The sequence below is a fragment of the Phascolarctos cinereus genome, unplaced genomic scaffold (genome assembly GCF_003287225.1).
Source record: "Phascolarctos cinereus isolate Bilbo 61053 unplaced genomic scaffold, phaCin_HiC Scaffold_2;HRSCAF=192, whole genome shotgun sequence".
Lineage (NCBI taxonomy): Eukaryota > Metazoa > Chordata > Mammalia > Diprotodontia > Phascolarctidae > Phascolarctos > Phascolarctos cinereus.
The window spans coordinates 101,924,754-101,948,207 of record NW_027555625.1 but is presented as its reverse complement, the minus strand read 5'-3'; the positions used below and the strand labels follow the sequence as shown (position 1 = coordinate 101,948,207).

The following is a 23,454-nucleotide window of genomic DNA, read 5'->3' as shown; positions in this document are numbered from 1 at the left end:
GAAAGGGTATAACTTTGAGGGTACACATTGAGTTGGAGATCTCCAGGGGTACAGCCTGGGGTACATGTCCAACAGGCAATTGGAGATATAGATTATGTAGTCGTTTGCATAGAAGGATGATAGGTTGATCAGTGAGAGTAGATGAGAGCACCAAAAAAAGTAGAGAGTAAAGAAAAAGGGCCCAGGATAGAGCTTATGGTGTGACTGTAAGTAGCCATATCCAAAAAATTGATTATCTGGTAGCCAGCCTTCTGCTAATGAAGGAGACTCTCCACACTTAGCTATGCTGATCCTTAAACAAAAGGAACAGAGTTCATCTTTGAACTTTAAATGTAAATCTTTCTAGGTTCTGTAGGACTGTCCAGGCCTTGTATGCTACTGAACAGCCTTCCAGATGAAAAAACCTCACCACCATACCACATTGAAAATCAGAATAATACTATTATATAGCTTTTAAATTTTTATTTATTTTAATTTATGGAATAAGATAAGTATTTCTATAACAGTATAACAAAATAAAACGTGATTGCACAGGAAGCTGCAAATCTATTATGGACAACTTGCTATTCTTTTTAAATATATAATAAATATATAATAAAGTTAGCCATTCTCCAATTGACAAGCATCCCTGCAATTTCTATATTGTAAACAGTCATGTAAATAACTACCCATTTGCCTAATGTGAACAAGCCACCATAGAGTTTTAATAGCTTTCCTCACTTCCTCCAAATTCTTGAGTATTTGGGAATTTATTTCCCAATATATATTTTACCTAGTGTGGAGTTGAGGTGATTTTAGCTTCAGATCTTTTCTCTGACATATACTTGCTAAGTTGAGCAACCTTTGGCAAGGCAATTGAATTTCTCAGGGCTTTAAAGGCAATTGAATTTCTCAGGGCTTTAGGCTTCTCAGTCTGGATACAGATGAGTTACCACAGGCTATGTCATTAGAAAGAACATCCATATTGGGAGCTTCCTGTGTTACTGAAACCATTAGTCCATACAAGAAGAAAAAAAAAACGAATGGAGCCATTAGCTTTGCTGCTTTCTTCTGGGCTGTCTACATTTCACCTTTAAGATTTCTTACCAGCATCTTTGTCAGAAGGGGACTAGAAGCTTCAGAAGCATCAGATTTTTATTTTTTTTTATAACTAGAAGGAGCCATAGAGACCATTAAGTACAAGACTCATTTTACAGAGTAAATTGAAGACTAGACAGGTTAAGTGAAAGTTAATATATATAGCATCCTACTGCCTCGGAGCACAGCTGAAACTGTAACGTCAGTCCCTGAATCCTCATTCAGTGTTCTTTCTACAACATTTTATATACTTCATTGGAAGATGCAGAATGCAAATTAATTTTAATTCATATATAAAAAATACTTAGTTCTAGAAGGAAAATGATGATGCAAACAGAAAAGGTTTTTGGATGTTATATATGATTCTTTGGGCTTCAGTTCCAGTGCTCAAAATAATCAAGAACTGGTAGGCAGTATCCCGCTCATCCATGCTTTTGCTCTGTATGCTTGAGTTTTGAGTATCTGCTTTTTCTTGCATTTAAACTGAAGAGAGGAGCAGGTAAAAGAGGGAAAAGATTACTGTGTGCTGTTTGCCTTGACAGCCTTCTGGTTTTGGAGGTGAGGAAAATGGGAGAGCATACAATATTGATTCCATAAATGCTTTCTGGATCTTGTTTTCCTTACTGTTGAGGAACCAGAAGCAGAAGATCCAGAATTGAATGGGCTGTCAAGGGTTTTTCATATTGTTCTTAATTTTTTTGCTGCTGATCAGTCACAATTGAAGTAGAGTGAGCCTTTTATCCTCAAACCTTTTAAAAAACAGATCCAGTGATTAGAAAATAATTGTATATAATCCATGTATATAATATATATGAGCATATTTTGCTTTTAAATAGAATGTACTTATATTAGTTGTCAATACTTTTACTTCTGTATACTCACATGAAGATTGAATGAAGCAGAATGTGTAGCTGTTAAAATATTTCATCAGTAGTTTAGTAGACATTTTTTAGAGTTTGTGACTTGTAACCTAGTACTTTTAAAAAGTGATACAGTATCACTTTCCCTTTGGTATTAATCTGTCAGATCTTAATTGTATCTAGTTTTTTCCTCCAGTTTGTTTAGTTACAGAGAATTGATACAGGGAAATTGATACTCTCTTGCATGATGTCTAAATTATAATCATTGAAGGAGCATATGAAACTATTATAAACTTAAACATACCATCTTTTCGTTTTCTCATTTATTAGAAGAATAGAACACCTTTTAGCAATTGATATAGTGACTGCTGTTTATAGGATCGTAGATTTTGAGCTTAAGGCAATTGAATCCAACCTTGTTATTTTACAGATGGGGAAACTAAGGCACAGGTTAGGTGATTTGCTCAGGTAATGCTCTGGGAATTGAACCTTCCTTATTCCAAGTCTTACCAGTGTTCTCATCTCTGCCATCTCTTCTTATTCCCTGTAATATCTGGACACCACAAGTAATATTACTCAGAAATAATAAAATACAGTTGTATTTTAGGAAAAAAGTGCAATATGATGATAATGTGCATTTTACCACAGTTTTTATAGCTCTTGTCCTATCCTATAATGGTGAGGATTTTTGTCTTTGGACCAGCTTTCAGAGCCTGGCAACAATGAATTAAATCAAGAAATCACTTCATTGGCAATAAAAGGTTTAAAGGTTGAAATATACTTGTGAATTTAATGGTACCATGATTTTTTATTTAACTTCCTTCTTGAGTGTTTAAAATAATTTGTTGTCACTGTTTTCACATTTTAGAACGTATCCTGCCCTAGAGACATTAACAGAACCTCACCAACTCACCGCCACTTTAAGTTGTGTGATTGGAGTAGCCCGTAGTCTAGTGTCAGGGGGCAAATGGTTTCCTGAAGGTCCAACACATATGCTACCTCTGTTGATGAGAGCATTACCTGGCGTGGATCCAAATGACTTTAGTAAATGCATGGTGAGCACATTTACTTTCTGTCTTGTTAAGTTGTTGTGAGAGTATCATCAGATTCCTTTTAACATCTCAAGGATCCTTTACCACTGTGTTATATGTGAAAGCTAGTAACATTAATGTTGTTTTCTAGAAATGTAATTGAATGTCTGAACTTAAATTGTGGGCAAACAATAATATAATATATTCTTTCTCCTTAATAGGAAAATTGTCCAAATCAATATGCTTTCCATGTTTATAATTCAAAATTTCTATTCATTTCAATGAATATTTATGTCTTAGACATTTTTGTTTGTTATATAATATTGAAATTTCCCATGCTACCTGGATTTCAGTCATGGGCAGTAATAACTTCTAGTCACAGGACCTTCTCTGTGACCCTTTTGGAATTTCCAGCCAGAAAGTGACATTGTTGGAAGGCTTGTGTTTTAAGTATCATTGCACCAACACAGACCTCCCTAAATCCCTTGGCTAGGTAGCAAGACTGCCTTCTCTAGGAATACCACCTTTCTCCCTGTCACAGTTCTGTCATCAGTACTATTCCATCTCTGGGTGATCTCATTGCACTACAACAAATTTAGGAAGTTTAGGGATGCATATGACAAAATACAGACATAGTTAATAAAAAGATGAACTTAATGGAAATAATACTGAAACATAGTTGATTATGATAAGAGTAAAAATGTGTACAACTAAATGAAATGCAATAAAATTGCTGTAGGATTTTTTTTGGGAGATAATTTATTAATCTGGCCTTTGTTTTACAGTATCCTTAAAGTCTAAATCTGAGTTGTGTACTGAATGTTGAAAACCCTTTGCATCTTCCAACAGATCACATTCCAGTTTATAGCAACATTTTCCACTCTGGTGCCTTTAGTAGATTGCTCATCTGTACTTCAAGAAAAAAATGACCTCACAGAAGTAAGACTATTTTCTAATTATATAAATGAAATAGAGAATACTAATTTCTGTTCTTCAAGCTTTTCCACATTTAATGAGGGTTAAGACAACAATGCAGAAATTTGCTAAAATGTTAAAATTTATTTAAAATCTCGTAAGATGTTGTACATAGCCTCCTTGTTAGATAAGACAAAAACACTTTTTTATGTTTTGTAGATAAAAGAACAAAATTCACATGAGTAACACCTGGTAAAATTGAGGTTTTAGTTTTCCGTTGTGTTAGTCTAATCTCAATAATAAACTAATATGAATTACGATAATGATAATAAATATGTGTCTAGAATATACATGTGCTAAAGAGATACATGTTCAAGTCCCATCTGGCCCTTTCAGGATTATCTTCCAAGTCAGGAGCTCTGCACAACTAGTCATACTTACAAATTACTAGGCTATGTTACTACTTGCTTGAGTAATTCAGTGTCTAGATGTATAATCTATTTATACATTAGCAATTTTAATATTGATTATATGATGAAAGTAGCTAGATATTTTTTTCACTTTGATGTATATGAAATAAGTTTTTCCCATTTTTTAGTTTCTGGAGCTTTACAAGTAGATAGGTGTTCAAAACCAATTGTACAATTTTGTTTATTCATGCATTTAGTACTGTATTGTGTGTGTGGTGTGTGTGTGTGCAAAATATTCTGTTTCTCACAAAATATAGTTCATGTTCTACCCAATTTACAGAAAAAATAAAGTTTGTGTATGTTGAACCTTCTAGGTGGAAAAGGAGCTGTGCTCTGCTACAGCTGAATTTGAAGATTTTGTCTTACAGTTTATGGACAGGTGAATATGTGGGCTAGTTTTGTTGTATAGCTGATACTTGGACCTGTTACTGATCTGCTGGTCATTACTGTTTCTACCCCATCCGTATCCTTTTGGTGGCCACTCTCCAGGGAGTATACATAAAACATCTTTTAACTCATAAAATGCTCTGAAAAGAGCATTTTTTTTAATGAGCATGCTGTTAATAAACCAGCTTAACTGTATTAAATATATTCAGTTGAATCAATTTTAAGTTACTTGAACATATACTTTCTTTGGGTTCTTTAGGTGTTTTGGACTTATAGAAAGTAGCACATTGGAACAAACAAGAGAGGAGACAGAAACGGAGAAGATGACCCACTTGGAAAGTCTGGTGGAATTAGGCCTCTCTTCTACTTTCAGTACGATTCTCACACAATGTTCTAATGAGATATTTAAGGTACAGAGAATATTGTTATACAAAATAAAATTATAAATTTACATGTGATATAACTTTTTCAAATAGCAAGTTGCCTTAAAGTTCTTCCTCACCCTTTCTTGCTCCATAAGTAATTTTAAGGTTTTGGTATGTAGTCATTTTTAATATAACCATGCCATGATAAAAAAAAAATTGGGATAAAAAACACTGAAATTTTTAAACTTAATTTTAATATTATTTTTGTGACTTCAGGATTAATATAATCACTCTACATTATTTTGATATTAAATTATGGAAAAAAACCTTTTTGTTTCATTAGAACTAAAGCTATTTTAACAGTCTGGTGTTTAGTGTTATTCTCACAAAGCATGCTATGCAATGTTCATTCTTTATCACCAAAATTTTTATTTTATTTCTTCCTTCTATCTTAGTCTTAGATGTCTTTGCATCTTCAAAAATAGTATCTTTCTGAAACAAATTTATTTTAGAGATTTTTTTATATCTTTTGATTTTTATATCACCTTCTTTCCAATATATCCCTGATCCTCTCTTCCCTAGAGAACCATCCCTTGTAACACAGAATTAAAAAAAAAAAAAGACAGTGAAAAGGCAGTTCAGCACAACTAGCCAACATCACCTGAATCTTGAGAGTATGCAATATTCCATACTCCTGTTCCCCTTCCTCTGCAAGGAAGGGAAGTGCTTTTTCTCTTTTTAATACCAAGTTTTATTATGATAATTACACAGTATGCAGAAGAACAATTTTTAAAGTTTTTATGATATAAATTAATGGGGCAAAATGATCTTTTATTGATCTTAGCAAATTTTCTTTGACTCAGTGGCTTTTGGAAGAAAATCTTCAGTTATTTTAGTCCTGGAAAGTTTATATCTAGGCCTCTTTTGTTTGATAATGAAATAAAAATTGATTAACACAGTTTAAAATTTAGTCTAAGGATCTTGGGTCCTTAGCACTATGAGCACCATGGTACTATTTAATTACTTTTTAAATTAATGCCTGAACTATTCAGCATGACCTTGATGTTAAATTAATTAATTAATTAATGAAATATTTTCCACAAAATGCCTTTTAAAACACTGACCTCCTCAACCAACTACATACTCTTGACCATATCCAGCCATGTTTTGTGTGACTTCCCTAAATCTTAGGAAAGCAAATTTGTAGCAATTTTGCTTTGTTTAAATTAGTATCACATGCAAATTTTGTCCGTCTCTTTTTAACATCACTTAAGATGTGAAACAGTTTTTTAAATGAAATGATTTAAAATATTTGTAGAAGTTTTAACTCTTTGATTAATTTTTATTGTGGATGGTTCTCTTTAAAGATTCAGTGAACCTAATTTCTCATTTTGAAATAATTGCCTCATGTAAAGTTGAAATATATGCATGTATATTTTTCTTTTATATTCCACGAGGATTTTATTTTTCTTTTCTAAAGAAACGTTGACTATATCTTCCACTTAACAGGTTGCCCTGCAGAAGGTTTTTAATTTTGCTGTTTCAAACATATTTGAAACTAGAGTAGCAGGCCGCATGGTGGCAGACATGTGCCGAGCTGCTGTAAAGGTTAGTTGTTGCTTTTAAACTGAAAACTTAGAAGGTAATCTTGTGGATAATAATTTATTTCTGTCCTGGATGTTATGTTTTAAATGTAAATTTGTCCCAAAAGATAATTATCTTGTATACTTATTCCCTGAAATAGTGACTACTTTTTGACCTCATGTTGGCTGCTTCTTTTTTTAAATCATTTGTAAAATATGTTTTAGTGCTGCCCAGAGGAATCTTTGAAGATCTTTGTTCCCCATTGCTGCAGTGTTATAACTCAACTTACAATGAGTGAGTCATATGATCTTATTGACTTGTTTGTTTTCATTTTGTGAATAAACATTTCTTTTAGTCTTTGAAAACAATCTAATTATGCACAGATTAGCTTGTCTAGATTGGAAGAAAGAATAGATTTGTTCTGTTTGACCCCAAGAAGACAAAACTAGGAATAGTGGATGGAAGTTGCAAAGAGGCAGTTTTAGGCTGGATTTCAGGAAGAAGTTCTTGATTAGAGCTGTTCAAAAGTGAAGTGGAATGTCCTGGGAGATGGTGGATTTTTTCCTTTGTGGTGGTCTTTTAAGAAGATGCTAGATGACCATTTATTGGGTATAATGTATTGGGGATTCATTTTGGATGTAGTTTCTATCAGATGGACAGTGAGGTCCCATCTAAAAAAGCTCTATGATTCTGAGAAATGTACATTAGTTACATTAATTAGAACTTTTAACAACTTGAGATATTTCCCCTAATTTTAAAACACTAGTATCTGTCAGCTTGATGCAATAAGAAAACCAAACTGGATACTTTAAGGAATTTTATTGTGGTATCCAAAAGGAATTTCTTTAAGTTAACTTGAGAAATTAGAATTGACATAGTACATGTGGAACATCAGGATTCCTGATCTTTGAAATGATGCATTTATTTACTTCTTGGACATTGTCCCTTTTTTTTCTGGACAGGAAAGAGTGAAAAGACTTTCTAGAAGATGAAACAAGAAGTCTTTGTAGAAATGCAGGGTTGTACATAAGCTTGACAGAAAATGTAGCTATGAATTTTGGAAGCTTAAAATTTATTAAAGAAATTTTCCCCCCATTTTAGATGATGATGTCTTGAAGGAAGAAGAGCTAGATAAGGAATTACTGTGGAATCTCCAACTTTTGTCTGAGGTATATGTTCTTTGAGCATTCTTTTTTCTCTTGAGGAAAAAAAATTAAAAATTATTTTGTATGCATGGACTAACAATAAAGCTATATCTTTTTTACTGACAGACTATTCTAGAGACAGTAAAGGGGTGATAAAATTATGAAAGTTTTATAGTATGGTGGATAGATACAGAGAACTTTTAGAGTATTTGAATTATGTTGTAGTCTGTCCTTTGACCATTTTCTTCCTGACTTTATACTTTCTAGAGTGGTTATATGATATGTTAATATAGGGCACTATCCCCAAAAATACAGATTACAAGCCATCCATGCCTTTTAATCATCTCTGATTTGTGTTCATACCCTCCTACAATCTTTTACATAAGTTATATCCAAAATGTTGGAAGCTTTCCAACATTCTGTGGTTCCTGTGCAGTACTTTGCCTTTTCATCCTTTATTCCTCGCTCTAATCATGTGACCAATTCATCTCTTTTGAAGCATGCATTTCTTTGATGATACCTTTTATGCCACTACTTGTGTTTACATCACCTTCAGTAATATTCTTCAGCTTACAACATGTCTGCATTTGAGCTTTGGGTCATCTGAAATTTTATTCTTCAGAGATTATTATGTTTTCTTGGTGATTCATAACAATGTAGCTCACTAAAAGAATATTTAAGATCTTTCAGTTAAAATTCCTACTCATAGTCCATTTGCAGTGTCTTATTAAGATGTGTATTAGACTAACTGAATGAGTTGTTTATTCAGCTGCATCTCATGATCTCAACAATAGGCATTCTTCATGCATTTTCTTTTTACTGTGTCAGTTGTCAAACTCATCTCTTTTGAGAATCTGTTGCATTCAGTGAGGAGGCTCTGTAGTATTGTGGGACTTGGTGCAGTCAGTACAAAGTCATCCATAAACAGGAGTATCTGGAAGATGTCACTATCTGTAGGCAGTCCCTCCTTCATTTGAACTTAACATGGCACACAGATGAGAGGAGCAAACATTTTTGGTGAGCGTTTGTTTTCTGGTTTTATGCTTTAGTTGATATTGGTTCTTAGTCCTGAAAAATATTTTCCAGCATTTCAGCTGTCTTCTGCTGTGCCCATCTTCACATTGACATTTCTGAATACCAGCATGTTACTTTACTTTGTAGTAGTGTGCCAGGGTCTCCTTAGATTTTCTCTCTTCCATTATCCTTTGCAAAAAATGATACATGTGCTACAGTTTACTTTATGGTCTTTATTTATGTTCATCATGAGCCCAGCTAGGTGAAATAACCAGTTATCTCTATGAAATACTTTTTACTTTTGTGTGGTTGGTGAAGCCAGCTCATTTATTAACTCACCAACTCATTTGTTTAATTCTCTCAGGAGTATTCATGAAGCCATCCTTCTATATAACTGTAGTTTCTTATGTTTTCTGTTTCCATTTTTTAAAATAGTGATAGAATTCAATTCTTCTACTAGTGTCACAGTTCATTTGTCATTAGACAAGAAACTGACATTTAGAAATTCAGTTTATGTTTATAGATGGTTTAAAAACTATTATTCTTTGAATTCTTATCTCCTGCTACTCTGCTGCAATAGAAGGAGGAACTCAAAGAATTGAGACCATTTTGTATTTTTCTTTCATGGGTTGACAGCATGGTAGTTAACCTAGTGGTCAGATTCCTGGTGATGGAGATTCTTTGTGCTTAGCTTAGCTGGCTCTCTGACATATGCTAAGTCTCTTGCTTGATAGACCTTTCCATTTTGGTATGATATTCCAGAGCTTGTACTCTGCTGGCATAGCCTTTGCAAACCCAGGGTCACCTCCATACCATAGTGGTGTCAGAGTAGGATTTATAGGAATCTGCCTGAATTTATCAGTTTGTAGAAATGAGACGCCCATCAAGAACAGATTGTGGTATAGGAATGCAATGGAATGTTATTGAGCCATAAGAAAAGATGAAAGAAATGATTGCAGAGAATCCTGTATAATATCAGTAGGTAAAGAGTGAAGTGATTAGGAGAGCAATTTATATAAGGAGAAGGGGGAAAAATTTTTTTAAAAGGCATGGTAACTTTGTAAATGCAGTGTTCAGGTGTGTCTCCAGAGGATCTCTATGAAACATTTAATCACCTCCTGACAAAAGTGATGGACTCAAGGGATAGAAAGGGACATGCACTTTTAGACATGGCCATTGAGTGCATTCATTTTGCTTTGGCTATGCTTATTTGTTGCAAGGAGGGTTTTTCTTTTTTTTTTAAATTTGGGGAGGGAGGTTTGGAAGTAAGTAGGGAGTTGGTAACACTGTTGCCAAAAAAATCACCATTGAACCATTTTTTTAAATGCACAAAAAAGAAAGAGGGAAGCAAAGAAAAGGGGGACAATTTTGAAAGTATTTGTAGGGGCAGCTAGGTGGCACAGTGGATAGAGCACCAGCCTTGGATTCAGGAAGACCTGAGTTCAAATCTGGCTCAGACACACAACACTTACTAGCTGTGTGACCCTGGACAAGTCACTTAACCCCAATTACCCAACCAAAAATAAAAAAAGTGATCTGTAGAATGTGTTAAATACTTTTTTAAAAAGTGTTACAAAACATAAGTTCACGGTTTCATATATAGTCCTCTTTTTGCATTCTTGTGTATGGAAATGCTCTTTGGTGTTTAGGTTAAAATTTTTTAATTGTTAATACAGGTAGAAAAAAATCTTTGTAAGAAAGAAATGAAGATAGAAATGCATTTTAGATGAGGAATAAAAACATCTCATACATGCTAACATTTCTTAAAATGCTAGAAATAAATGTTTCCTTACCTTTGAATCTGGATCAATGACAGTCTTCTGTTTTTCTGAGATAAAGACCACCCGTTGTACGCTAACTTAGTTCCATTCCTCTGTTCCTTAAATCTTGTTGGTATGATCCCTTATTGAAAACTGTATCCCTACTCCTCACTAAAGCTGATCCTTCTGCCTATATCTTTGAATCCTGTTCCCTCTCACTTCTTCCAGGATATTGCTATATAATATCAATCATCTCTCCCTCATCAGTGACTCATTCTGATCAGTCCCAACTATAATAACTCATTAGAGTTAACAATGTGCTTTCTTCTAAAATAGATAGTGTATTATTTATCCCTATTTTACAAATTTGGAAATTGAGGGATCAAAGAGGTAAAAGTGACCGTTTACATACTTAACCTTTTTTTTAAGTAGATTTTATTAGCTCTTTTATCCCAGTCATACATTACTCCAACTTTTTCTTTTCCTAAATTGCTGAACTTCTTGAGAAAGTTGTCTATAATCAATCCCTGCATTTCCTTACTGTCAGGTCCTTAATTATGATTTTCTAATTATCAAGTCCAATGTCCCCATTTTCCCTAGTAGTGTCATTGACTTCTCATGTACTGTTCCTCCATCGTGACCTGTTTTCTAGGGCTCACGGAAGACTTACCTTTCTTGTATTAATTAACATTACTAGTGTTAATAACATGTATCAACAATGGGTGGTAGTGGCAAATAGGAAAATTTAAACTTGTTATTAGAAAAAACTTGCTCATAATTAGAGCTATCCCAGGGCAGCATTACATACATCTAGAAGATTGTGGGTCTCCTCTCATTGACAGTCTTCAATCAAAGACTATTGAGTATGTTATAGCAAAGATTCCTTATGGGAGTGGATTTTTATCAAATGGCCCTTCTCACTCACTCACTCACAAAATTCTGTGAAGTATAAATGAAATATACTCATTAACATGATCCCTGCCTTTGTCAAAAGCAAAAGATAACTTTATGTTAAATAGGAGCTCTTCATTCTTAGGCTCATGTCTAAGTCCTCTTGTAAATTCTTGTTCTTGAGTCCTTCATGAGTCCTTCTTAATCTTCTTGTAAATTTTGTCAGGTATTATGTTCAAAGATAATACTCCTCTTGTTGCAGTTGCATTACTAAAGAATTATTTGCATTGCTTCTCCGTCTTTTTGATTTGCTCCTCGAGACTAGTTCCCTTGCTGATCCATTCCCAAGGTGTGCCTTTATGTTGTCTATGCCTGTTGAATATTACTATCAACTTTGCTAATTCCCTTATTTGTTAAGTTTGTCTTGTATCTCTCTATTGTAGGAGTAGGCAGATTGACCCTGGCCTATGTGTGTTTTCTATGCCTGTTGTAAAATATTTTAAAATGTAAAAACCTTTCTTAGCTTACAGACCTTACAAATACAAGTGGGGCTGAAATTTGCCAACCTCTGGTATTAAAGTTATTTGTATCTGTGGCATATCCCTCTGTTAGAATGTAAGTTCCCTGAGGTCAAGAATTTTGTCTTTTCACCTCCTAGCTTAAGAGACTTCTTTATTTAGCATGCTTTTCAACCTTTTCAAAGTAGGACCCTTTTTTAAACAAAATGATAATATTTTAGGGTACCCCCTACAACATAGTACTTAGATTGGTATTAGCATCTTGTGATTGAAGGAGTACATGACAGAATAAAAGTGCTTAGTACACATAGGGAATCACAAAACCCTTAAAATAAAATGGCACCTAGAAGTACATGACCCAGGTTATTGTTTTGTGTCCAATTCCTCTTGATCCCATTTGGGGTTTTCTTAGCAAATTTTGGTTTGCGATTTCCTTCTTCTGCTCTGAGGCAAACTGGGTTAAGTGACTTGCCCAGGGTCATAAAGCTAGTAACTGTCTGAGGCTGTATTTGAATTCTGGTCTTTTTGACTCTAAGCTTAGTGCTCTATCAGCTATGCCACTTAACTGCCCGAGGCGCAGATGATGAGAACCATTTATTTAGTATATTTTTAAATAATTTGAAATTAAACTTTTTAAAAACTTAGACTAACATTAGTATTTGAACTATCTGAATTTTCTATCATTGTCATAACCAAATAGTAAATTCTTTAAAAAAAAATCTTTCTTTTATTAGATTACTCGAGTTGATGGAAAGAAGTTGTTGCCTTACAAAGAACAGCTGGTAAAGATTCTCCAGCGAACCTTACATTTAACCTGTAAACAGGGTTACACTTTGTCTTGTAATCTCTTACATCACCTTCTGCGATCTACTACACTTATCTACCCTACAGAATACTGCAGTGTGCCAGGTGGCTTTAATAAGCCTCCTTCTGAGTACTTTCCTATTAAGGTAAGGTTTTCATTAATATAGGATTAGAGGATTATTTTAGTCAGTGTAATTATTATGAAAAATGTAATTAGAGTATTGGCTTGGAAATGTTTGCCATGTTATTTTTTTAATAACATTTCCCCCCAGTTACATGTGCAAACAATTTTTAACACTCCTTTTTTTTTTAAAGTTTTGAGTTCCAAACTCAATTCCTCCCTTTTCCATGAAACAATAAGCCATCTGATATGGCTTATACATGTGCAGTCAAGTAAAACATTTCCATATTATTCATTTTTTGCACAAACAAAGAAATTGAAAAATAGTGTGTATTATGTCTGTATTCAGACAGCATCAGTTCTTTCTCTGGATGTGGATAGCATTTTTCATCATGAGTCCTTTGGGATTGTCTTGGATCATTGTATTGATGAGAATAGCTAAGTCATTCACTGTTCATCATACTGTATCAGTGTTACTGTGTACAATGTTCTTTTGGTTCTGCTCACTTCACTTTGTATCAGTTCATTTAAATCTTTGCAGGTTTTTCTGAAATCATACTGCTTGTCATTTCTTACAGCACAATAATATTCCATTGCAATCATGTATCACAATTTGTTCAGCCAATTGATAGGCATCTTCTCAATTCCCAATTCTTTGCTACCACAAAAAAAGTTGCTATAAATAGTTTTGTATGTTATGTCCCTTTCCTTTTTTTAATCATCTTTTTGGGATACTTTCCTAGTAGTGTTTTTGCTGGGTCAAAGAGTATTCATGGTTTTATAGCCCTTTGGGCATAGTTGCAGATTGTTCTCAAATGGTTGGATCAGTTCACCACTCCACCTTAATGTCCCAATTTTCCCACAGTCCCTCCAGCATTTATCATTTTCCTTTTTTATCATATTATCCAATCTGATAGGTGTGAGGTGGTGCCTCAGAGTTGTTTTAATTTGCATTTCTTTAATCAATAGTGATTTAAAGCATTTTTTCATAACTATAAATAGCTTTGATTTCTTCACCTGAAAGCTGCCTGTTCATATCCTTTGACCATTAATCAACGAGGGAATGACTTGTATTCTTGTAAATTTGATTCAGTTCTCGTTCTCTCTCTCTCTCTCTCTCTCTCTCTCTCTCTCTCTCTCTCTCTCTCTCTCTCTCTCTCTGTGTGTGTGTGTGTGTGTGTGTTGTGTGTGTGTGTGTGTGTGTTGTGTATATGAGAAATGAGGCCTTCATCAGACATAACTTGCTGTAAAAAATTTTCCCCCCATTTTCTGCTTTCCTTCTAATTTTGGTCGCAATGATTTTGTTTGTGCAAAAACCTTTTTAGTTTTATGTAATCAAAATTATCTGTTTTGCATTTTATAATGCTCGTTTGGTCCTAAATTCTTCCCTTCTCCATAGATAAGACAGGTAAATTATTCCATGTTCTCTTAATTTTGCCATGCTATTTTTTATGAAAATAATGTCTTATCCTTGAAAAGAGTTTTAACCCAAATTTTTCCAATTTTGTGTGAAATTGGTTGGTTTGTACACATATTATAGAGCTAATTCTATTAATAAGCTCAGTAAAGATCTCCAAATTACATATGGGGTTCAACAGAAATATATCTTCATTTATTGAGTGCCTTTTATATAAAAGATATTGACTACTACAGTAGAGGTTTCTGTCATAAAGTTGTAGTATTTTATGATGAAGTTTGTATCACCAAGATTTAGATTTTCTTGTTTTTGTCAATTCTTCCCCTGTGCCTCATTGGAAAATAAATTTGTTTTATTTCATGAATATTAAGTGTTTAATAAAATACTTTATTTTACAACTTCTGTGGTGCAACTTTGTTCTTAGGACTGGGGAAAACCAGGTGATTTGTGGAATCTAGGTATCCAGTGGCATGTACCTTCACATGAAGAAATAACCTTTGCCTATTATTTACTGGATTCCTTTCTTCAGCCTGAGCTTATCAAGCTCCAACTCTATGCAAATGGAGAACTAGAAATGTCCAGGTTTGTTTTATCAGTGTTATGCATTTGTCTCATTAGTGCCTATTTTCAGAAGTTTGGCATTAATCTTTTTTTTCTTTATAATGAGATTATTAATATGTATGATGCATATTTTGTGTTAATTGAAAATGTGCCTATTCAAATAGTACTTTAAAAATTCTTGAGTGTAATATATTTTTAATAGGAAGAAAAGTTTTCCTTTTTGTATAGCATCTTAATATTTCAAAGTATTACATGAAAAATAAGGAAGTGTTCATTTGACTCATTGCTAAATTCCCACTGTTAGACACTTCTGAGTATGACTTATATGCAAGCGTATTTAGGTATCTACTTTGAAAAGAAGAATATATTTTCTAGACTTTGGAATACTGCTTAGACTTTAAAAATCATCTAGTATTCTCAGTCCAGAAAGAGAGAGTGTGTGTGTGTGTGTGTGTTTAAGCAACTATGGACAAATAAAGATTCTTCCTAGAAGATGTTCCACAGAAAAATTATTAATATTTGAAGCTAATGGCTAGAGTTTCACAATCTAAGTTTCCAGAATTATGATGAAACGCAAGATAATAACATGTTGGCACTGAAATAACAGAAATGGAGGGTGGGTAGGGAGGGTATTGGGAACTGACTCTTTATATGTATATTAAATTTATTTGGTTAGGAGGTGCCCATTGATGTCTTCCAGTTCAACTCTATCAAAATTATTAGAGAGAAAGAATAAATATTTGTCATTTTTACCATGAATATTATGAACATATAGTTAAAGAAAAACTATAGGATTCTGAATTGCTTATGTAAAGGGTTTTTTGAAGAGTCAGTGGACCATTGTTGCACATGATAAATTATGCAGTATCTGAGTAACCCTCAGCTGTCTAATATTACCATTTAAAATTCTACATCTGTTTAATTACCTTTTGCTGGCACAGGGGCAGTTTGTCATTTCTTTGTCTTAATCTTGAGTACCTTGACTGATAATAATAAATCATTATGTACTTTTGAATTCTAGAAGGCTGAAAAATAAAAAGATCTCATAAGTAAATGTAATGGGTAATCTTATTAATAAAACCAAAAATTTTTATCACTTCTGAAATATTGAAATACTTCAAATTTTTAATTTTAGAGATGATGTACAACAGCGTTTGACCATAGTTCACAACTGTTTGATTGGTTCAGGGAACCTTCTACCCCCTCTGAAAGGAGAGCAGATTACTCATTTGTAAGTAGAATTGTTTTGCTATTTACTTTACATGTTTGCTGTTTTATTATTTTTAAAATATAAATGTGACTTAGTCATTTTTATCCTTGTTTATATCATTGTTGAACCAAAAATATCTGAGGCACAAATTAAGTGAATACATTTTTTTAAAAGACTATATCTATATACATACATATTTATAGGTAAAGTAATAGGAGGATGCATTGACTGAAATGTTTTAGCATATCAACCTATGTGCATCTGTTTTGTTTATTTAAAAGTTTTTTTGCACCATACGTACTTAGATATAATTGTTTAAAGATACATTTTCATTATTTTTGAAGAGCAAAGCTAAAACCTATTATATTTTTGCCTGCAATTTTATGTAGAAAATGTTTTGGTATTGTAATGTGTGGCCAAAAGAAACTTGGTACTTTGAAAGCAATTTGACATAATATTTTTTTCCTCTGGCAAAAAATAGATACTTAGTCCTTTGAATTTTCTTCCTTTTACATTTCAAGATGTTGGAGTTAAATGGTTTTGCAATGTTAGGAGGACTGGCCATGTGAATTGGTATACTTTGATTTAATAAAATCCCATTTTTTAGCTGACACTTGGTTCAGGAATTGAGTTTAAGTGGGATCTGTAGCACTTAACAGCTCTAGGTCACCTAGAAAGTAGACATGTGTGTTTTGGTATGCCGTCTCAAGCTGCCATTTTCTTTTCAGCCTTCACCTTATTTTTGAGCAACTTACTGTGAGATCTGTAAAAAAAGAGAGAGAGACTGATCTTGCTTTATAAAATCTTTCTGGATTCTAACAGGACAGTTTGATTACTGGTGCATATTGAAAGAACTTGAAAAGAAATTTAATTTGCCAGAAGTGGTTAAAAGGATTTTGAAATTTTGAATTTTTGAAATTCTTTTTGCCAGTAGATAACTCCTACAATTTTCAGTTTGTTGGTTACATTGTCCTTTTTGATGAATGAGATATTATTTGTCACCTGTGTTTTTTTAGCATGAAAATTAAGTATTAGAAAACTATTTTAGGCCTAGTTCTTTAGATGGTTAGTTAATTTCTGATAAAGATATCTGTTTTTGTTTTCCCAGAAATCATAGGGTTTTTTTTCTCGGAACTTTTGTTTCTTGTGTTTAATATCAGGTGAATAAACTGTTTGAAATCAACAAAAAAATTTTCAGATATCCACTGGTAACAGAATAATTTGATACAAACATACCAACTTTTAAAAATAAAGAAACATAGTTTTAACTTCTTGATAATTTAAGTAATGCATTACAATGAAATCCTGACCCTGTAGTATTATGCCAAATGTGTGGGTTTTTTATACAGCATGTAAATTGAGTAATTGGTAATTGGAGTTCTTCTTGAGGATGTTGCTTTGAAGATAAGTAGGGTTTTCTTTATCAAGGCCAAGAATCTCTCTTATAAGGCCAAAAGGATGTTCCATGCAGATAACACAGTGGATTTTAGAATCAAATGATGACGAGGAAACTACTTTAAACTAAGGTAGATTACTAAAGTAATTGTTCCATTTGAGGTAGATATCAGACGTAGCTACATTTTAACTTTTTTTACTTTTATGATGGATAACTGAAGCAAAAATGAATTAAGTGTGTATAAAGTGGTGCTTTATAGTTTGATCAGTTGCATATAATGATTTTCTATCAAAATGGCCTTCTCCTTATTAAAAATTTAACATGACTTTGTAATACTTTCTGGGATAAATGAACTCAGCCTATGTTGCCTTGTGGTACATAATCATATGTTCCATAAAGTTGATGTTGCATATCCCTATTCTTTTAGGTCTGCTTTTCCTTCCAAAAGCTGAACAGCAGGAAAATATTTGACTGGGGAGGTCTTCTCTAAAAGTGAAGATGTTGACTTTGTGTTGAAAATTAGACTGAAAAAAATCACTAAAGATTTGAAGGGATAAAATTGGATATTTTCTGGTTGTTGGTTTTTTTCTTGTTTTTTAGATAAAATTGAACTTATTTAGCTTTTTATGTTCTTTTAGGATAGAAGAGTTTTTTAAAGAATACTTAACACGAAATACATTATGATAAAAAGTAATGATGATATATGGTTGAATAGGTAGGAAAAACAAAAAGCCTTTTCCTTCTGGTTGCTGAAATGAGGGTCAACTTTGTTTTATAAATAGATTCCACAACTTTCTAGAAAGAACTTTTTGCTCTATATTTAAATTTATAGTAAGCTATACTAAATTAGCTCGTGTCTTGTATTATCTTCATCTAAAATGTCACTCTAACTTGTAAACGTGTTTTATCCAAATATGATAGGTTGTATTTTGGTTGATACTTTTACTTCACTACTTTAAAGATAACAGTTTCTTCAGTTTGGATATTTCCTTCAACATAGATCATAGCTCCTCTGTAGCTCAGAAGATGGTCTTCAAGAGTTCCTATGGCTAAACAGTTTATCACTCATTCTGATGAGCCTCTCTTAATTTACCTAGGCTAGTCCTCAATCAAGAGACAGACAGACAACAGACATTCTTTCACAAGGCCCACATTCAAAACCTTTCCATCTTGGTAATAGGACCTGCCAAAACTTGTGCACTCTAACATAGCTTTGAGAACCCAGGATTACCTCCACAACATGAGACACCAGAGTATGACTTCACAGTGGAGAAAGTTGATTATTTAAATGTAAGGAGGAGTCTAGTTTTCAGATCTCTCCCCTTCCAGAAGGCTTCCATGCAGTATAAGTAAAACACTACTTCTTTAGCAGTTGAACATGTAATACACACACTAACAGAGATTAATTCATTTCTAGATAAATGTTTTAAAAGTGATTGTGTAGCCAGTGCTAATGAATTTATTAGACTTTTTCAAAGCATTATGCAACAAATCTACAGTACTTTAAATTTCTTTAATATTTTCTAACTTGAAATAATGTTAAGTTACAACTTGCAAATTTTATGGTTCTTTGAAATTATCAAGTGTTACTTTTCTTAGACTAATCTAGGTTGGTGCACAAAATTGTAGAGGTCTTTCTTTGCCCACTACCTACTATAACAAAAAGAATAGGAAGATGTTTTCTGTAGAATTATTCTTATTATGAATAAGACTATTTATAGTAGAAAAAATAGTTTCACTTTCTACACATCTGCCTGGGATATTAGCTACTGAAGATGGTGGTAGTACGAAATAAATGCTGTAGCTTGAAGAGGAAAGAAAATGAACGTCACTAATATTATAGTTTAAAGTGAAACTTTTCTTATGCCTTGATGTAAATTTATTTCTAGTGGCTAAGAAATTTTTTCTTGTTTGTAACAATATCAAACAGATTATGGAAGTTATATATTCTCCAAAACAATGGATGGGAATTGCCTGTCCTCTACCTCTTTGGGTGACAGATAACTAAGCTCTTATTGGTGGTTTGGTTTTGCATAAAAGGTTAATATTGTGTTGGTCTTATTTGTTACCTTAAGCTTTTTCTCTCAACTAGTTTTATGGTTCACCCTGTGCAAACTAGGGGTGGTGACCTGTTTGAAAATTAATGTCTTCTGTGATTTTAAATTTTGCTGAATAGTACATTAGGTGTGCCATGGGGGATACGGAAGTAACTGGATAGTGAATGGTTTTGAAATCTCGAAATAGCTGTTGAAGTGAGAACCTCTTTTGTGTGTTTTGAGGTTTTTTTGAGTCTGACAGAAATTGACTGGATATTGATGTAGAAAGAAACAGCTATATTAAATGTTACTCAGCTTGTACTCTTGTTTTAGAAATATAAGGTTACTATGATAGGTATCTCAACTACTAATTGAGCTCAGTTGTCTCCTATTTCGAAGGGCATGTAAAACATCAGGCCCATGGGGCAGTGAAGGGCAACTAATGTTGTAACTACAACATTTTAACTTCCAGCAGCTTGGTCACCTGTAGTACCAGGGTACTAAACTTGCCTTTCAAAATGGGAGAATCAAAAATGTTTCTTAATTTAGAATTAAAACTTTTGCTCTCAGAGTCCCAAATAATGAGTGGTATCAGGTAGCCTAGGTAGTCCCTTACACTATTTGCCATTGTAAAAGCTAGACTAGGCACTCCTCCAAGGCTTAAGAGAAAGTGTCCTTATCCAATGTACAGTCTTAATTAGTTGCACAGGGATAGTCCTTTGAAACTATAACCCACTCTAACAGTCCTAACCAGTTTCATGGGATATAAAAAACAGGGTTACTCAAGGTAGAGGAGTCCCCATTTTTCTAATTAAATACTGCTTTATTACCTCTGGTGTCCCCTTTCCTCTGATAGAAATGTTATAAAAGCATTCTTAAGAACTCAGCTCTTACTATCTTTTCACTCAAGAGATCTGATACTTAAGGTCTAGAACAAGACCATTTCTTTTATATGTGAAAGGATGTGATGTTATGCAATGAGGGGCAGGGCTAGCTAACCTCTCTTGGCACCTCCAGGAAACTACCCAGCTCTGCTGGGGGAGCTGCACACAGAAAAGGAAACAGTTACTACTCCACGGTGAGTAACCCTGTTTTCTCCTTTTTTTCACCTTCCAACTGTTTTCTTTGATTTTTAAAATTTTGTATGTCAACCATGGAAATAATTACAATGGCCCACGATCTGCTTTTAAACTTAGCAGCATGTAAGAATTTTTTTCTTTTTATGTAGAAACAGAATGTACACATGATAGAGACTAGATCCAACATTTCATTTGTGTTTATAGATACTGTTAACTAGGACTGCAGTTGATAAAAGATAGAATTAGCCTAATTGTGTTGCATAAAAGGCTAGTATTAGTAAATCTGGAAGATAAATAACCCAGTAACTCCTAGTGACTTTATTTTTTAGCACTGTATAAGTTTTTTTAACATCTTCAAGATAAACCAAAATAGTTTTATACTAATTCAATTGTAGTTCTATGTATACGACTTCATTTAGCCTCCGTATTTAATTTGCATGTATGTTTTGTTTTTATATTGATCATTTTTCCTCTCCATCATATTTTCTTACACTGAAAGGTTTATTCTCTTAAAGGTAATGGTTCTAAACAAAATTGCCATCAAATGGCAAAAGCCACTCTTAAAAATGAAAGCATATAAGATATAATACAGTAGGGGGAAAATGGTATCCATTGTTAAAAAAGAGATAGGCTTGGTGGCCAAGTGTTACTAAATAAATATATAAAGCTGGTCTTATTACAGTTGTTGGGTGTGTTATTTTCTATGCTGGAATTCTTTCTCTGGATATGTTTTTTGGTGGCAGCATACTTCTCTTGGTATCTGTTTAACTGAGAGTATCTTCTATACATGCTCAACAAAGAACATTCAGTGTGGAAACCACCTGAGATAATTCTTAAGCCTTTTTAGTCCATATGTATATTCATACGGAATAAATATAGGAGGTGTTTAAAATACAAGCCTACTTTATCAGTCCAATTCTGAGTAGGCTATGCCCCTACAGTAAGAATTCTTTGTAAGGAAAAATAAATATATGTGTTTATATACCCAGAAAAATAAATGCACATAATTATAATATTTTAAAAGACAATGCCACATTGGTCTGTTTAGGAGAAGCCTGTTTTTTCTTTCAGTGAACAAGCTTTTGCCATACAAAAAAGTATAAAGCTGATGGTTTAGCAAACTAAGGAAATTTAGACTGGCAAATAAACGTGAGAAATTGACATTGGGATTATAGATGAGAACTTGTTAAAAAAATACTTAAATATATTCTAAAACCTAATAACATACTGACTTCATGTAAAGAATTTTTCAAGTAGATGTATTTCCTACAACTTCATACAATATGTAACCATCTTTCTACTGATTGAAAGCACCCTACTACTGCCTTGTTGTAGAAATAGTATACTTGGACCCCAGGATGTCAGTAGGTATTTTGAAGCTAAGAAGAAAGCTAATGTAGGTGGGTCTCTCTCAGTTGCAAAGCTTGGAAACCTCCGATACCTCATGGGATCCACCACTCCTACCTTTTCCCCCAACTAGATGCTTCTGTTCCTGTGGCAGATATAGTACAAGTACTTTTGGGCAAGGGAACTTCAAGCATGTAGCTTAGGATACTGGGGAGGATTGCCTTTTCAGGAACCAAGTGAAAAGAATTTGTTTCCCTTAGGCTACTGCAGCAGCAGCAGCAGCAGCAGCAGCTATACCCGGCACAGGCTTCTTTTGCTGGGGTGCAGGCCAGCAGAAAAGCTGTTGCTAGTGTTTGTGCTGCTGCTGGGGAAATGAGCAAGGCTTTAATTGTATCTGTGCTACTAAGAGTACAAATTTATAGGCCTAACTTGGATTTCATATATAAGCAGTACAGCTTATACAGAGTGTTTCAGAAGTCTCGGTGCTGTTATAAGCCAGAAGTTTAAAATTAACACCGAGACTTTTGAGACACCTATATTTGGACCCATGCAGCATAGGGGTAAAGGTGTACAAAAGTGTATTGTGTAGCTATAGTTCAAAAGGATTTGAGCGTGAAGTTTTGCTTATGTGTAGGCTATTGACAGATTCTATCATTGAGCTGTTCTTTTTTTTTCTGCTCACACCAGCCTAGCTGTGGGATATTTGGGGGGGAAAATCAAGTAGGAAGGGATGCAATTGTGGGACCTCTCAAGTAGAGCAAGTGTATGAAAAGAAATCAGAGGTGGGTGGGAACAGAACAACTTAACATAGGAACACGCATAGAAAGATAATGCCAGTTGTCTTCCAATCTTGACTTAAAAGTTGTATTTAATGCAGAATTTTTATAGTTACTATTTTTGTTTTAATGGCTACTTCAGTTATCAATTTGTAAAGCATTTAAATGGTAATTGATTTAATCATTAAGGTTAAAGATTTTGTTTTAATTTTTTTTTAAATCCCTTCCTAGTGGGTATTTTAAGAGGAGTCAAGAACTGAAATTAGGAATCCTGAAATTGTATCTTAATGAAAGCTATACAGATGGAAATTATGGATTTGTTCTTAAAATAATGTGTGCTTAAATATAAAAACTGTATTATTAATAATGATATTCAGAAAGATATTTCTGCTAGAAAAATTCATTACAATAGGAATTGGAACCATTATAGTAAAAAATGTTTACTACCATCCCCATTTTGATCATGCCCAAAGCAGTGATGCTTTAATCTCGATATATTTGCTACTATGAATAACAATCCAAGTTATTTTTTCTAGTTTTTGTAATAATCATTCGTTATGATGAAAAAATAATTCCTGTTTACTGGTAAGTGGCAGAACAGGGATTTGAACCAAGATCCATTTTCTGCACTTGGCTTGTCTACATGACTACCATTTTGCAATGTAATGTGATAGCATTGTCTTTAACAGA

The 23,454-nt window shown here is 33.5% G+C and overlaps 1 protein-coding gene across 4 annotated transcripts in view; it reads left to right on the top strand.

Annotated features, from left to right (window-relative positions):
* The window catches only part of PSME4 (proteasome activator subunit 4), a 103,883-nt gene that overhangs the window by 43,166 nt on the left and 37,263 nt on the right, over nucleotides 1–23,454 (top strand). For all 4 annotated transcript variants that reach the window (XR_002326419.2, XM_020996224.2, XM_020996222.2 and 1 more), the window contains 10 exons: nucleotides 2,806–2,992; nucleotides 3,818–3,907; nucleotides 4,668–4,732; nucleotides 5,000–5,150; nucleotides 6,615–6,713; nucleotides 6,914–6,983; nucleotides 7,791–7,858; nucleotides 12,752–12,967; nucleotides 14,784–14,941; nucleotides 16,056–16,151. Coding sequence is in view for 3 of the 4 variants with exons in the window: in XM_020996224.2 (XP_020851883.1) it covers nucleotides 2,806–2,992; nucleotides 3,818–3,907; nucleotides 4,668–4,732; nucleotides 5,000–5,150; nucleotides 6,615–6,713; nucleotides 6,914–6,983; nucleotides 7,791–7,858; nucleotides 12,752–12,967; nucleotides 14,784–14,941; nucleotides 16,056–16,151 (1,200 nt within the window). In the remaining variant the exon portion in view is untranslated. The remainder of the gene's footprint in view (nucleotides 1–2,805; nucleotides 2,993–3,817; nucleotides 3,908–4,667; nucleotides 4,733–4,999; nucleotides 5,151–6,614; nucleotides 6,714–6,913; nucleotides 6,984–7,790; nucleotides 7,859–12,751; nucleotides 12,968–14,783; nucleotides 14,942–16,055; nucleotides 16,152–23,454) is intronic.